This window comes from Coturnix japonica, chromosome Z (genome assembly GCF_001577835.2).
Source record: "Coturnix japonica isolate 7356 chromosome Z, Coturnix japonica 2.1, whole genome shotgun sequence".
Lineage (NCBI taxonomy): Eukaryota > Metazoa > Chordata > Aves > Galliformes > Phasianidae > Coturnix > Coturnix japonica.
In genome coordinates, this window is record NC_029547.1 from 64,859,400 (window position 1) to 64,876,266 (window position 16,867).

Consider the following 16,867-nt stretch of genomic DNA (forward strand, 5'->3'; position numbering starts at 1 on the left):
CTATAGTTCTGCTTCTGGTGAACCAGAATTAATCTCAAATAACAAAATCAGGGATAGCTTTCAAGGAGATAGTCTGTTAGCATTTGCACGTGCTTGGGTAACCTACTGCTTTCTGATGTAAGGAAGACAGTGATTTGTTTTCTAGATAGAATGCTTCCTCTACCACTGATGCAGCTGTTCTGGGAGGAAGCTTCACTGGAAACCCACAAGAAAGCAAGCACCACATCCAGTGCCAGCAACCAGACATGGGGCAAGTTTTAACGTCTTCAGTGAGCCTGTAAAGCTTATTATCTTCAGTAAGAATAACAGTGCATGCAGAGAACTCATCACGAGCATAGTTAGGCAGACATAAAATTGCTGGTTGTATGTCTAGGCAAGATTTTTTAGTGCTTGTGTCTACACTGTTTGAAATAATGCAAGAAGTTGAGCAGGGGAAAATAAAAAAAGAATAATTAGAAAAAAAATAAGAAAAGTAATTGCTCTGATGTTTCTGACAGACCCTGCAGTTACTCTAACCCTTCTGATGGGCCCTGTAGGTGCCATGACCCTCACAACCAGTCTTGTGGTAACTCCAGTCCCTGTGATAAAGCTCACAGTTCAATTAGAGAACCAACCAGTGCCAGTATCAGTTGTCCCTATAAGCAAGATGAAAAAAGTATCCATGAAATTCATGAAGTTTAACTAGGAGAAGTTAGGAGGAGAAAATGAAGCAGAGCCATCACAAAAGAGATGGAAACTATTCAACTCCTAATAATGAAAGAGCTGTGAGATTTGTGAAAAGATTACAGCCATTGTCCAGGTGAGCACATTGCCACCTGGCTGCTCCATTGCTGGGATGGTGGGGTCTGGAACCTGGACTGAGCAGGCAATGGAGCCAATGTGCTGGGATCTCTTCCTAGGGAAAGTGACACTGATAAAGCAATTGGAAAAGGAACGCAGTCTTTCACCCTGTGGTGGCAACTCTTGACAGCTGTTTCCCTTCAAGAAAGAGCAGGCATTTAACCCAGGCAAATGGACCACCATGGAGAAAGGTATCCAGTACTTGAGGGAACTAGCTGTGGTAGAGATGATATATGGAATTAACTTGGACAATAATACCAAATCCCAAGATCCAGATGACATGATATGTACATGACCTGTGTAGCAGAGAGGCACCAACATTGTATGCCAGCACTCTGGCAGAAATGAACTGGAAAGGTAATTAAATGCCAGTAGTAGATGTAGTGGCTAGCCTACTTCAACAACATGATAGTCTCTCTTCCTCCCTCTAGGCCTGTGTCTCAGCTGTGGAGAAACTGGTTCAATGGCTCAAAGAAAAAGGAACTGATTTAATGGCTCTTCCACCTGTACAGACCAATATTTCATCCATTCGCAGTAAGTGTGTCTTTGCCCAGGATTGTGGATATAGTATGTACACACGGTGTACCATCCTGTGCTTTTAGCTGCATGACAACAGAAACAATATGAGGAAGTGGGGTGGAAAAGCCATCTCAATCCTACTGGCATGAGTATGTTCATTCAAATCCTTTCAAAAGATGGTTTTGCCACAAAGCAAAGTAAGGTCAAAGGACCTGCATAGGAGATCCTATTCTTAGAAATTATTTTTCAAGGTGGACATTATCAGATCCCCACAGATGTGATCAGTAAAATAACTGCTATGTCTCCACCAACTAGCAAAAAGGAAACACAAGCTTTCTTAGGTGTTGTGGGTTTCTGGAGAATGCATATTCCAGATTACAGTCTGATTGTAAACCCTCTCTATCAAGTGACCCAGAAGAATGATTTCACACGGGGCCCTGAGCAACAACAGCCTTTGAATAAATTAAACAGGAGATGGCTAATGCTGTAGCCCTTGAGCCAGTCTGGGCAGGACAAGATACAAAAAATGTGCTCTATACTGAAGCCAAGGAGAATGGCCCAACTGGGAGCCTGTGGTGTCACAAGGAAGAGAGGGAAGAAAGAAGGGAGGAAGGGAGGAAGAGTGAGAGAAAACGAAAGTGACACGGAGTGGGAGAGGGAGGGGGGAAGGGAAAGGGAAAGAGAAATAGAGAGAGAAAGAGAGAGAAAGAGAGAAGGAAGGAAGGAGGGAAGGAGGGAAGGAAGGAAAGGAAGGAAGGAAGGAAGGAAGGAAGGAAGGAAGGAAGGAAGGAAGCCACGGACACTGTGAGTGGGGAAAGGGGAATGCGGGGCCGGGAGTGGGCAGGGAGAGGGCATAGAGCGGGTATAGAGCGGGCATAGAGCGGGCNGGAAGGAAGGAAGGAAGGAAGGAAGGAAGGAAGGAAGGAAGGAAGGAAGGAAGGAAGGAAGGAAGGAAGGAAGGAAGGAAGAGGGAAAAATGGAAAGAAAAAAAAAACATTAACACATGAAATATTTACACAATTCTAGTAGACACTGACTTTTTTATTACTTTATGGGCATATAGCTGGCAGCAAAGCACTATCAAAAAAGCTTTTTCCGTAACTAATGTACAAATGACAGTACAAAGGTGATACACAAGATTGAAATCAGCGTCCTATTTCTACTTGATCAATTCAGTAATAGCACTGATCATTCCATCTGTTGTTAAAATGAGTTTGTTGTCTTTTTAAGACTTAGATACATTTTTCACTACTTGAGGGCTGCCACTGTGATGTGGTATGTATGTAATTCTTCCTTTTATTTCTTGGGGTTTTTTTGTTAATGGTGGTTGGTTTGGTTGGTTGGTTTTTGTTGGTGGTAGTTTTCTTTTTAGTACAGATGTCTGAAATATCTTTATTTTCTTATTTTATGGCACACAGCACTCAAACAGCACATTCACTACTAGGGAAAGACACATACAGTTTTCATTGCCCATTCCAGTTAGCTTTCTTCTGTTTTTTATTGATGGGAACCAATTATGCCACCTGGTACAGGAAACTGAGAACTTTCTTTATAGTGTAGCTACATCTTTTGAAGCTAGTAGGCCAAGAAAGTAATGTAATTGCTTTGGTGGTGTGCAGTGGTCATTTCAAGTAAAGATGCAGGTAAACAAATGGACGGCGTGACTGCAGTAGTAGAAAAATGCAGAATGCAGATTCAGAGTGTAAGTATGATTGTAAGTATGACCCCAAAGAGAATTATCTTAGAGTTTCTACATATCTGACAAGTCATGCTCGAAGCAGGTCACTCCCATGACCCTTCGTAGTGATAGAAGCGAGGGCTTCTCCCTCTAACTTTTCTTTCCTCTGAACATTTCTACCCTGCAAGCCCCAGGAAGTCTTGATTTCCCTTTGTAAAACCAGCACACACCTCTTTTGGTGTTACACCATCGTCTACGGGACACAAACCGAGTCGCAGCGCTGCGCTGATCCGCGATGCCGCGTGTCCGCCGGTCGGACCTCTGGAGCTGTCCGTGGTCCTGCCGCCCCCCGACTGCGGGACGGGCTCGGAGCCGGGCGCTAAAGAGATGGGGTGAGCTCCACGGCTTCGCTTAGAGGGGGATTCACCTGTTTTGGGGGAACTAGATATTGGTTTGTGCTTTTGTTTGGTTTGGCTTTTGTGTTTTGGGTTTTTTTGCCTTACTTTTTGTTTTTATTGTTTCGTTGTTTGCTTGCTTTGTTGGTTTGGAAGGAAGATGGATGTCGCTCCTGACCGCAGCTCTGTATCGTTGCACTGAGCAAAGCTCGGAGGAGTTTGCAGGTTGTGAAAAGAAGCAGTGCCGAGGCTCCGGTACTGACGGGCGCCCGGGGAGGTAATGCACGTGTTAAGAGGCACTGCCTTAAGGTAAGAAACGGGAAAAATAAAGAACAGGGAGTGGGGGAAAAAAGGAAAAAAAGAAAAAAAAGAAAAAGAGATCTGCGACACGGAACTCGATAATCGCCCGTCCGCCCAGGCCGCGGGGAGCAGTGACCGCGCCGCCGCGCCGCCCCATGGCCGCCTCTCCCCGTCGGGACAGCCGCGGTGACGCTGACATCAGCGAGGCGGAGCCGGCCGGGCCGGACCGGAGTGGGCACGGCCGGGGCGGGACCGGGCGGAGCGGTACCAACTGCGGGGAGAAAACAAGCGGCGGGTGGCTCGGGCACAGCCGTGGCCCCGCAGGTGGAGGTGGCTCCAGCGACGGCAGCGCTCCTGCTGCTCCGAGGTGGATCGCACCGCCCGAGAGCTGCTGGGGGTGCGGGCGTGGAGCAGCGGAGACGTGAGCTCCCATGGGCTGGGCTCCCCCCGCGGGTCAGCAGCAGCGGGCAGCGAGAGGGGCCCCGCTGCCCACACACACGAAGCCGGGCAGGGCCGGGCATGGCACAGAGAGCGGCTCGCACGGCTGCGGATGAGCTAGCAAATGCCGCCGCCCGTGGCGATCTGCAGCGGGTGAGGGAGCTGCTGGACGGAGAGGCCGACCCCAACGCTATCAACTCCTTCGGCCGGACCCCCATCCAGGTAGGGAGGACGGAGAGGCCCTCCGTACCCGAGAACCGGGAATAAGGGCCGCCTCCCAGGCAGTGGCTCTTCGGCGAGCGTGGAGAAAGCGCAGGGACTGAGTGCCGGCGTCGGCAGCACCCCGACAGCTGTGCTGGAGCCAGAGCGGCACCACGGTTCCTGTCAGCTTAGTGCAAAGGGGAAAGTCTTCAACCGCCGCAAGAAAGAGGTTTTAGTTTCAGCAACCCTGGATCGCATTATTATCAACCATGGGGTGATCAAAACCGAGAGCTTTAATGCTCATCTCGCATTAAATGTGTAATAACGAGTAACGAGTCTTCTTTTCAGAGAGATTTACCCCCAGAGTATCTTCTGCTTTCTTGCCTGCTATACTTCACTACTGCTACACTTACTGTTTCTTTTATCTTTTTACAAAATAATAATAATAATAATAATAATAATAATAATAATAATAATAATAATAATAATAATAATAATAATAATAATAATAATACGGTAGTTATCGTGATATATTCAGGGTTCTCCATCAAATCGGCATCTTTTGCTTTACTGTCTGCTATACTTTACTGTCTGCTACTACACTTAGATTTTTTTTCTTTTTCATAATAATAATACGGTGTTTATCGTGATATATTCAGGGGGAAAAAAAAATCAGTGGTTTTGGGGTCTGTTCAAAGACTGCTTGAAGCAGAACCAGCCAATGCATAGCCCTGCCTGGCAGCCCAGCAGACACAGTCATCAGTGTTCGAGGAGCTGAATTGTAGTACTGTGAATGCATAAAAAGCGCCCGCAGGAATAGCAGAAACTATATTTATAAAGCCGACTTAATTTCTCGGGTCGTTCTAGACAGCTTCCTCTTAAATTTTCAAAATAAAACGAAACTCGGGTAATCTGAGGAGCTGTATTTAAGATACGCTGCCATTGCCTGCAAAACTGTCTCCTACAAAATGTCGGTGCTGCTTTTCTTCAGAGGCACGGATCTGAGACCGCCCTCCGACATGTTTTTTTGGCACCTTTGTGCAGCACAGATTTGCCATGAGAGCTGAACGCGTAGCGCTCGGAGAAGGGCGGTTCAGACACCGACAGTGCTCTCGGAGGCACCCTGGCGCTCCTCTGTGCCCAGACACGGGGCAGAACAGCGTGGGAGAGAGGCAATGGGTAGCGTTGTTTCCCTGCTCCCCCCAGCCTTATCTTAAAAGCTTCCCGGGGAGAAGCCGACCCACAGCCTCGCTCTGCAGGCGCGGTTTTGCGGTGGCCGTCACGACTCGGGGCCGCCCGAGTTTTCGTGGGGGTGGGCGGTGGGAAGGTGGGAAGGGAGAGATCTCCCTTTGTCCCCGGCCGCGCTGCTGCCTGGATTTCCGCGGCCGCGCTGCGCTTACCGCCGGGCCCCGTTGTCCGAAGAGCCTCCTCCGGGGCTCCTCGGCGGCTTCTCCGACGGCCTCTCCGCCTCCTTCGCGCTGCTGGGAGGCCGGAGCGGAGAGCCTGCGGCTGACGCTGTGTCCCTCCGTCCCCCCGCAGGTGATGATGCTGGGCAGCCCTCGCGTGGCCGAGCTGCTGTTACAGCGCGGCGCCGACCCCAACCGCCCCGACCCGCGCACCGGCTGCCGCCCCGCACACGACGCGGCCCGCGCCGGGTTCCTGGACACGCTGGAGACGCTGCACCGCGCCGGGGCTCGCCTCGACCTGCCCGACAGCAGCGGCCGCCTCCCCCTCGACGTGGCGGCCGGGGGCCCGCACGGCCCGATCGGCTGCTACCTGCGGCGGCTGCCGGCGCTGCCGAGAGCACCTCTGCCCTGATCCACTGACCGGAGTCCGGACCGTGCTCCCACTGGGACGCAGCACGGATTAGAGGGATGTGTGGATTTATTCACGTTGCTCTTTGCACGAGTCTGAGTGCTGCCCTGCGTTTGAACACCCACCCCCCACGCCCTTCTCCTTTCGCAAGGGTGTCTAAACACTGTGAAGAGATGAAGGAATTGCTCCCTTCGCCCTGTGTCCGAACTTTCTGCTAACCCTCGGTCCGCCTGCCGAGCCCCTCCTTCATCCGCACGAAGCGGCTTCCCCAAACTCAGCTTTGGAGCCGAACGGGACGGCGGGGCCCGCCACTCTCCTTTGCAAAATCAGAACAGATGGGAACGAAGGTTTTGGTAAACACTTCAAGCCAACCACGCAAGGTGCTGCGGCATGTTGGTACATGAGCCCGTGGTGCATCTGAGGCTCCTCTCACGGCGTCAGCAAACATGGGACCTGCAAGAACAAAACAGCGATTTGTGCCTCTGCAAGCCCGGTACCACCCTTGCCCGAAGGAATACGTGCAGGTGAACTGCTCCGATCCGCTGCTAGTTAAACAGTATTCTGAAGGAAAATCACCATAAATGCAAAACGAAAACATCACAGGACTAAAAAATAAAACTCGGACTTTCATATGCCTCTGATTTCTCCAGGCTGCCCAAAACCGGAGCTTTTGGCACAGAAAGAACCACGCCGAAATGTTCTGGCTCTGCAGCGGGTCCGCTCCTGGAGGAGCAACTCGCCGAGCGGTTGTTGTGCTTCGTGTGACACCAGGACGGAACGCAAACCCGGAGAGGCAGAGTGGGCAGCAGCGGCCCCGAGTCGCAGCTCTGTGTGCTCCGCAAAGAGTCCGGAGAGAGTTCGAGGGGAAAGAGATTTCGATTTGAGTTCATAGTCCCCGCCTCTTTCATATAAAAATTGTAAAGATAATAAATATATTGTTGAGTGTAATTTATTGGAATATGTAATTATCATAAAGTAATCTCATGCAATTCGCGCTTTATAATTAGTCTGTGAAAACCGACACTCCGTAGATATGAAGTTTTGCCGTTTATGAATTCAATTCATATGTCGAAATGAAGATACAAAACGCTCAATGTGTGTGCCTGTATGTATAAAAGCACTGCGATGGTACATCAAGCCTATACGTGTACTTATCTGTTATTTATATACGTAATACATTTGTGCTTTTCTATGTTCGCTATTTATGCTCACAAGGTTGAACAAGAAGCTCATATTAAATTTAAAACAAATACAAAACGCTTTCTTTGTGTGAGAATTCCTAAGATGTTTATTGTACAGAAATCACTTGATAAGAAAACACAACGTAAGGTGATACTTCTTCGACTGTACGCTGTTGCGTGTCGGTGCCGTGAGCCCGCAGGGACGGCGCTGGGCGCGGCTGCGGCGTGATCGGAGGGACCGGGACATAACGAGGCTCGGGATGCAACTCAGCCCGGTACCCTCTCTGTATGTTATAGTGAGGATCTAATGGGCCGCTTTCCTGACCTCAATCAGGCCAGGATTCCCGTTAAAAGATCCTTTTCGCCAATCACCAAAATTCGATTTAAAATTTTTCCGCTGTGAGAATATCCGCATTAGGGATTATGAGAGAACAGTAAGAGCAGCAATGCACAAAAGCACTAATAATACCCAGCGTTTCCAGGTTGCCCTCGCCGCATTTGCGCAATATCAGAAGCCAGCAGCTCGAACAGACACAACTGTGCCCCGCGGAGTTAAAGCGTCGGCACGGGACGCTCACCGCGGGCATCACTATCCTGGTGGATAGTCCTCGTGCTGGAGGCTGAACCCCCCCCCCCCCCTGGAAATAACAGCAATAATAAACAACGAGCGGCAGCGGCGAGGAACATTTCCGTGCTTTCTGTGCTGAAGGGAATAAGTAAATAAAAAAATAAATAAAAAGGGGGGGGGGGGGGGGGGGGGGGGGGGGAAGAAGGGAAATAACCAGAACAACCTCTATCGAAAAGCCGCTTTCATTTCGAAATGGCCCTTCTCAGTCATTCGTTTCCGAGGCTCGAAATAGGATTCTGTCAGAAGAAAAGCATCGCGGGCTGCCCCCCTTTCCGCAGCCCTGCCGTTAGGCTGCTCCGCGTCCGGGCAGAAGCAGATTCCCATCCATATCTCTGTCATTTCTGTTTGTCCAGCCCGGTGCAGGAGGCGTGAGCTGGAGGCGGAGAGACTGCACACGCACACATACACTGCTGCTATCCCCCATCCCGTCCCACCCCCGCGGGCTCCCTGCAGTCCTTGCTCACCCCCACCTCCTCTGTGCGACCCGACCCGACCCGGTCCGACCCGACTCCAAGTGGAGGACACGCACCTGCAGCAGCGGCCCCGCAGCATCACAGAGGTACGGCCCCAAACCTCCGCGCTTCGAGAATAGCACCGGGACACGGAGAGACGGGAACGCGGCCGGGAGTGGGGCGAGGGTGGGCAACGCCGGTTACCCCGTTCCTGCTACTTGGCGCTGAGGGATGAGATCCTCTTTTTATGTCTTTAATTATCATCTCTCATTCCGCTACGCAACGGCCCCGCGCCGCGTTCAAATGGCCATGTGACGAGGAAATAGCTGCTCGTCGGGCCGGGGCTGACCCGGGCTGTTAAAGCGGCAGCGATCCGCTATAACAGCCGCGGTGCTGCCCGCCGGGACGCGTATCTGTTTGCAACCTGCAGCTCTTCCAGCTGCACAGCGAGGAGCGAGAGTCCGTAAAAATACAATAATAATCATTTTTTAAAAGAGTGAAATCGCCCTCCTGCAAGGAAAGCCTGCCGGGGGGGGGGAGGGTAAAGGAGAGGGCAAGGACGTGTCGTCAGGGCTTTATTTGAAAGCCCGGAGGCGCCCTGCGATTGGCCGCCCTCCGCGCCCGTTCAGCGGCGGAGCTCGGCGGGCAGAAGGCCGACGGCCGCCCCCGCCCCATCCTCCGCCGCCCGCCCGCTTCGAGGCGGGAGCTCCGGCAGTGGGAGGTGTTCCGCCACAAAGGGGCGGGGAGCAGAGGCGGAATGAGGAGTTAGCCAGGCGGAAAGGAGAAAAAAAAAAAGAGATAGAAAACAAAAAAAAAGAAAAAACAGGAAAAAAAAAATGGGGGGAAAAAAAAATCCTCTCCAATGAATGGAGAGTAAGAGGGCCGACTCACGGCGGGGGCCCCGCGGAGGGGACGTATTTATATCGCGGCTCTCCGGGGGTTCTCCGCTCCCATGACACCTCGGATAAGGTGCACCGTCCGCCTTCGGGGCTCCCGCCACCGCCGGCCTCTGTCCCGCTCGCTGCTCCGGCGCATCTTGCGCGGGGTGGCCGCTGCCCTGTGGCTCTCCAGGCCGTTTCGTCGCGTTCTGCGCCGGGTCCTGAGAAGGAGGCACCGGGGCAGCCCCCGGCCCAGGTACGGCGGGGGACAGCGGGCCCGTGTGCGTCGTTCTCTCCCCTCTCTTCCATTCCATTATTTTTCTTTTCAGTTTCCCCCCCCACCCCCCCATTTCTTCTTCTTTCTTTCTTTTCCTTCTCTTTTCTTTCTTTCTTCTTTTCTTTCTTCTTCTTTTCTTTCTTTTCCTTTTCTTCTTTTCCTTTTTATTTCCCCTTCTTTTCCTTTTCCCTTTTTTCGTCCTTCTTTATTTCTTCCCTTTCTTCCCTTTCTTCCCTTTTTTCCCTTCTTTCTTCCCTTTTTTCCCTTCTTCCCTTTCTTCCTTTTTTCTTTGCCTTTCTTTCTTCTTTCCTTTCTTTCCTTTCTTTCCTTTCTTTCCTTTCTTTCCTTTCTTTCCTTTCTTTCCTTTCTTTCCTTTCTTTCCTTTCTTTCCTTTCTTTCCTTTCTTTCTTTCTTTTTCTCTCTCTCCTTTTTTTTTTCTCCCCTCTATTTTCTTTTTCTTTTCTTTCCCCTTTTCACTTTTTATTTCTTTCTCTTTCTTTCTTTTCTAAATGCAAATGCAGTTCGAGCAAGCAGCATGTGGCCGACATGTTACCTCTGTCTCTTCCTTCTCTCGGAGAAGTAATTCATCTTCCCCTGTGCATAACTCAGAGCAGAATAGTGCAGCTCCACTCGCATCATCTGTGGCCGCTACCGAGGGCAGAAAACTGTCGTAGCCGTCCCGGCGAGTGTTACTTTTAACCCCGTAAGAGGAGAGAAAAGCGGCTCCGGAGGCTTTAGAGGCATTTCCCCTATTTCAGGTGGTGAAAGTGGGTCGCTGTGACTCTGTACAGAGCAGCTTAGGCCTCGGTAGTTATACACAATTTTGTGTGTAAGGAAAAATAACGCGGCTGCTGGTTCTGATGAGAGTATGTAGAGTGTTTTGCAAAATGCCCTCGGAGGACTGTGAGAGTCCACAGCTACCTGAATTTGGGAGCACGGAGTGGAGCTGTGTAGACAAAATTAGAAGAGTAAGACTGGCTAAATAACCGTGTGAAAATATCTTCAAAAACAAAAGTAAATGCAGATTTAAAGAAAGAAAAAAAAAAAAAGAGAAAAATCAGGTAAAAGAACTAAGACCATAAGACTGTTAAACTGCAGGGCTCGAGGAGTGGCAGCACAGCAGCTCTGTCTGTGCCCACTCTCAGCTGCACCAGCAGTAGTGCTTTCTGTCTCACAAGCCTTGGAATATTACACATAAAATAAATACCAGTAACGATACCCAGTTTTGCTTATTATCTCTCAGGGCTTAGTTTGCTGTATTTTTAGTAGGCCTAGTTCCCTCACTCTGCAGTAAGTACATGAAAAAGAAACCACGAGCTCTGACTCCTAAAAGCACAGACCTCGAGTGTGAAGCTGTTGATCCCGAAGTAAATGCACTGTAGTAAGGAAGAAAAAAAAAAGATACAAATGAAAACAAACAACGAAACAGAAAAGCCTTTGCGGGTCGAGCATAGCATTTCATTTTGTTTGTCTTTCTCCTTGCTTTCTCAGTAGCTTTAAGTAAGTCTTTTCCTTTCGTTCTCTTCTTACTTTCTCTCTGAGGAGATGGAGTTCTCCTAACACACCACTCCGGTGTCAGATAGTCTGATAGCACTGAAAATCAGGTTCTAAAAGGAGGGGGTACTTCTAATACAAGTGTGTGTGTCTTAAAAGGTGAACATTTGGCTTTGCTTAATTTTATAGCTCGCAAAATAGAATGTGAAGGTGTTAGAGTCGCATAGGTAGTATGTGAGACTTCTGGCAGCTTGAACCCCCTAAAGGCAGCATTTTCAGGCATAGTTTGCAGGAAGATGGCGTCTTTGCAATCTATTTCAGAACGAGGAAGGAAAATAAAAAGCAAGTTTGTACTTATAAAAAACAATAATAATAACAATTCTGTGAAAAGAAAATCCAAAAATAAGCTCCTTTTGCCCTTGTTTCCTATTTATGCTCTCATCTCTTCTTCTCGAGAATGGTTCCGAATAAAATTGCTTAATTAAGTTTAACGGGGGCAATGTGAGCACGGGTGGAGTATGGGGCCGGGGGGCCGTTCCTCTCCCCAGGCGGTACCTGGGGGCTGCTCGGAGCCTCGGCAGCCCGGCGCAGCTGCCGGCAAATGAGAGTGGTCTGTCGAGCCACTGCGAAGCGTAACAAAACTGCTGCCCTGGCCTATTTTCTTTTCCATTTTCTTTAATCTGCAGGAATCTACAGGTATTTCTTAAACGATGTAAAACATTCTGCCTGTTTGCCTTTCTTCCCCCCGGCCCCCCCGTGTCGCCCTTTTTTTTCCCCCTTTTGTGTTTTCGTGGTTAATTTTCTTTAAGGAAGGGAATCGTTTGCCTGGCAAAAGTGCGTTGCTTTTTGTGACCTTCGAGCTGGTTGTACAGAATCCTGCACATTTTTCTTTCTGGTGGCCTCATGTCTCAAAATGGAGTGTGTGTGTGTGTGCGTGTGTGTATATATATATATATATATATATACAGATATATATATATATGTATATATACATATGCACCTATCTTTTATTTCTTCTAAGAGGAGGACGTGTGTGTGTGAGAGAGGATATTTTAAGGATATTTTCACATTATCTATGACAGTAGATTACAGTTAGGAAAGTCCTTTGTTTAAATCAGGCGAACTGGAAAGCTGCAAAGCTATTTATTCATTCCATCGTTAGTTTTAATTTAATTTAATTTTATTTTACTGCTGTTGGCTTTGGCGTTTTATGCCATCTTTCATGAACAAGAAATCTCTATTTCACAGCTTTTCGAAACGAAACAGGGAGGTGCTGGATTTTCCGGCTATTGACGAATATGTGTAACGTATTCAGAGGCTTTAAGACGAGAAAAATTTCTTCATCCATTTCTGCTCATCAGTTTGCTTTCATTTTTAGCATAACTCTGAACAGCGCTTTTTCCCGATGGCAAATCTCGTCACTTTCACGCCACTTTTCCATCGCACCCTCCACCCGGCGCTCGTTTACTTGCTGACCGAAGTGCCAGCATTGCTCTCTTTTTTAAGTTTGTCCTTTCTAGGACTTTAATCACCCCCTATTCCCATTACCAGAACGTTTGTTAAAACACAAAACAATTCATGCAAGTCTTTTCAGAGATGACGACTTTTGTATTTAATTTTATTTCTGTGGCAGTGTGTGAGGACGGGGCTTTTTCTCCTTTTCATATTTACCTTTTTGAGGAAGCTGAGTTTTCTGAGCTTCGATGTAAGACCGCTGCTTTTGGTGCACGTCCTCCATTTCGTCTGCTATTTCAGATCACTTTCCAGGACTCCTATACTGTTGTATATCACAGCAGTGTAAAAATGGATCGACGTTCAGTGTTAAAGACCTGTACTGTTAGCATTTTGAAAAGAGAAAATAGGAGAAACGGAAGCTATGCAGTCTATTTAATGTGGATTAATTGCCTTTAGGAACTCATCTTTGCAATAAGGTTGCTCTGGGGAGAGAAGCTGACTTCTCCTTATCCCCAGGTTGCAAGTATAACACCGGGACTGATTTCAAAGCACACTAGCACAGAGTCAGCTATTATTTCCTCTACTTCTGATATGACCGCGCGTTGTTACGTTATGATTAATTGGAGGTCGTTTGTTCATAGTAGAATTGTGCAAAAGAGGAGTTGTTTTTTTGGGGCAAGTATTATGAGATTTCTAGCATACCAACCGTGCGGCTGTGTGCGGGTTGGTGGTCAAGCAGCTTCTCAAAGATCTGGGAGGGTCCGTAATCCCTGGCACAGAACTGCATCTGCCGTTTGGTGCCATCCTGTCAGGTTTCATCATATTTAGCACCGGTGGTGATGCAGATGCTGTCCGGCTCAGCTGGTGACTTCTTAATTTACAAATTTACTGACCAGTGAGTGCAGACTTTTATATTTCCCCACAGTTTCTCTCTTCACTCCTATCACCAGCGGCACAGAGCACGCAAGGGGTAACACTTCGCTTGTAGCGTGGGTAAAACGTTTCCCTTTATCTATCCGACTTGTAGGATTTCTTGAAGAATTGCGTATTTCAGTCCTGCTTGTCGATTTTTGGTAACTGATTTTACGGCTCAGAGCCGCCGCTCGTGGGCTCTGGGCGGGGAGGGGCCAGGAAGCCCCAACTGATGGAATATCCACCATCGCCCGATGGGTCTGAGAAGAAAGGAGGAAAATTAAAATAAAAAATAAAATAAAAAGAAAAAAAAAAAAAAAAAAGCAAGGAGAGAGAGCGAGACGGAGAACGATGTGTCTACACATGTATACCAGGAAGAAAATGAAGACATATATTCCTCTCCAATGAACGGGGACTTGGAGGGATGGCTTACCGTGGAACCCGATGGGGAGGTATTTCTGTCGGGTCTCCGCAGGAGCCCACTCACCCCCACGGTTCCTCGGGAAAGGCGGATCCAATCCCACTTTCGGAGCTCACACAGCCCTGATGCTGCTACGGCACATCTTGTGCGAGACGGCTGCTGCCCTGAGGAGCTCCGGGCTGCTTCGCTCCGCCCTGAGCCGGGTCCTGAAGGGAAGGGAAGGCAGCGGGGGAAGGGCAGAGAGTGGCAGGGCTCCTCGTGACGGCCGGGCTTTACATGCAGAGAGACCTTTCCTTCCTTCTTTTATATATATATTTTTTCTCCTTATTTACTTATTTATTTATTTTCCTTCTACTCGGGACAGCAGCAGGTGGTCGACAGGTTACCTCTCTTCTCTCTCTCTGACAACTAATTTCTCTTCCCCTACGCATAACTCAAAGCAGAATAATGCAGTTCCACTTACACCATCTATGGCCGAGGGCAGAAAACAGCCGTGGCCGTCTCGGAGGGTGTTACTCTTACCCACCTTAATGCGGCTCCGGAGGCTTTAGAGGCATTTCCCCTATTTCAGATGGCGAAAGTGGGTCGCTGTGACTCTGCGCAGTGCAGCTTAGGTCGTTACATATAATTGGGTGTGTAAGGAAAAATAAAACAGCTTCTGGCTCTGATGAGAATATGGAGAGTGCTTTGCAAAATGCTCGCAGAGCACCCTGAGAGGAACCCACAGCCACCTCCATTTGGCAGCACGGAGTGGAGCCGTGTAGACAAAGACAGAAGAGAAGGACAGTCTGGAAAGTTGCCTGGAAAAAAAAAATATATATATATATATATATATAATACATATATATTAAATTTTTTTTTTTTTAAAAAAAGAAGAAGATGGAATTAGGGAAGTTTGGTTGAAGAAACGAACAAACAAACAAATCTAACAACCATCTTCTATGATCTATGATTTTTTTTCCCTTGTTCGTTCTCTGCATACGTTAATTTATCTGCAGTTTATCAGTGCCAGGCACTGGCGGTACCTCCGGATCGCACCCCTCCCGCAGAAACCTTCCTTTTCCTCCTTCCCTCTGCTTCCTCCGGCTCTTCGTATCTGGGAACGGCGTGACGAACCCTTGAGCCGAATGGGGCTGGGCGGAGGCGATCTGCGCTATCCTTTGTGCCAGCTCTCCTGCTAAAGCGGGTGTCTCGTACCGGAGCGTCCCGGTACGGGACCGATGGAAGGGAGGGGGAAATGCTCAGGGAGCGCTACCCCGAATTATTTGTGGGGGACCCTTGCAGCTGGTCGGAGCGGCGCTCACGCTGCTGGGTCACATCGTTGTGTTCCTGCCTATCCGAGTCCTCTACGCGTTTCGGGGTGAAGCACCTCTCTGCTGCCGAGAGGTAGGAGAACGATCGCGGGCTTCCTGCGAAGCACGGCTCTCTTCCTCATCCGGGCTGTCCTCACCCGCTGTCAGCGGGCTGAAGTGACCGACCCCGGACCCAACTATCGGTGGGCGCAGAGCAGGGCAGCCCCTTCCCACCTAGGCAGCAGGGAAGCCGATCCCGTCCCGCAGCCTCGGGCGGCCTCCGCCTACACCACCTCGTGCCGGGGCAGGAGCGGGCCGCGTTCCTCCTGCCCGAGCCTCGGCAGGACGGGAGGGGACGCAGCTCCGACCCGTTCTTCCAAACCTCCATCCTAGAAGAGGAGCATCCCTTAGACGGGAATGTGGAGCCGGGTCACCCACCTTCTCCTTCCTTCGGGATAACCCCAGTGCAGGTGGGGGCTGACCCGGGACGCGGCGGCGGTGCCCGGCCGGAGAGGCTTGAGGGCACAGCGATTTCTCTCATTACTATTTTATGTGTTATTATCACCGGGATTCCCTTGAGGTTATGCCTGAATTGAAGCGTGCAGTTTTCAGAGCCATCTCGTTCTTTCATATATCTGGTATTTAGGGGGTACTGCTGGTAGCAAACGAGTTGTACCACACGGTACTGAAAAAGAGGGGTGGGCTCCTAAAACCCACCTCCGCGGGGTGCAAGGAGTTGGCAGCACTTCGATCATTACTTTTTATTCTTGTTTGCTTTCAAGAACAGCTTCTTCTTTCCCAAAGGAAGTGCGAGTGGTGCCTCCATGCCACAAAGGGGTGTGAGGGAAATTCTGTCTGAACACGAAGAAAAACGTCTTTACTGCGGGGTTGGCAGAGCACTGCAGCAGGCGCAGAGGAGAGGGTGTTCAACCTCGTCCTCTGGAGATAACGAAAACCCTCCTGGATGCTTTCGTGTGCAACCCAGTGTAGGGAGTAACAGGGGTCGGACTAGCTGGTCTGCAGAAGTGCTTTCCAACCCTCCGACTCTGCGATTCTGTGATTCTATAATAATATTTCCCCGAGGAAGAGCAGCACAAGAGATTGTCCCAGAGCCGATTTCTTTCCTTGCAACAAGATACTGCCAGTAGGCTGCCTTAGATTTTACCTGTGCGACGTGGTGTAGGGAGCCTACTTTGTCAGGGGGGTTGGACTCGATGATCTCTAGAGATCCCTTCCAACCCCAACGATTCAGTGATTCTTAGCAGCATTTTTACTACTCAGTAAGTGAATGAAAGTGACTTTCATTGTTAGAAGTTGCAGTTATCGCTGCGCAATGGATTTTCTTTCTGAGGACTCGGAGAAGTAGCAGCGCTTACCGATGTATTTAAACCAAACCTTTTAAATGCTCATTGAACAACTGATTGCTGCAATTTAAATTGTAGCCGTGTGCCCCGTGGAAAAAAAAAAAAAAAAGTTTTCTCGAGTTCTCATCAGTTAAACCGAGCGGCCATTTGGTCCTTGCACTTTGTATGTTGTATGAATTTTTTACTAAAATAGGTTGCAGATAGAAAGAGACGGTGAACACTGAGACAATTATTCGTTCTGTGTTTACTCTGTGTTCAAATTCCAGAGTGAAAAAGGTATCTCTCTTCTCTTCTCTTCTCTTCTCTTCTCTTCTCTTCTCTTCTCTT

At 49.1% G+C, this 16,867-nt stretch overlaps 1 protein-coding gene across 1 annotated transcript; it reads left to right on the plus strand.

Annotated features, from left to right (window-relative positions):
- The first annotated feature begins 3,947 nt into the window (after positions 1–3,947).
- CDKN2B (cyclin dependent kinase inhibitor 2B) lies at positions 3,948–7,446 on the plus strand. Its single transcript, XM_015850035.2, has 2 exons — positions 3,948–4,392; positions 5,911–7,446. Exons 1-2 carry the CDS (start codon positions 4,252–4,254, stop codon positions 6,187–6,189), a joined length of 420 nt encoding a protein of 139 aa, XP_015705521.1. The 5' UTR covers positions 3,948–4,251; the 3' UTR covers positions 6,190–7,446.
- Positions 7,447–16,867: the final 9,421 nt, after the last annotated feature.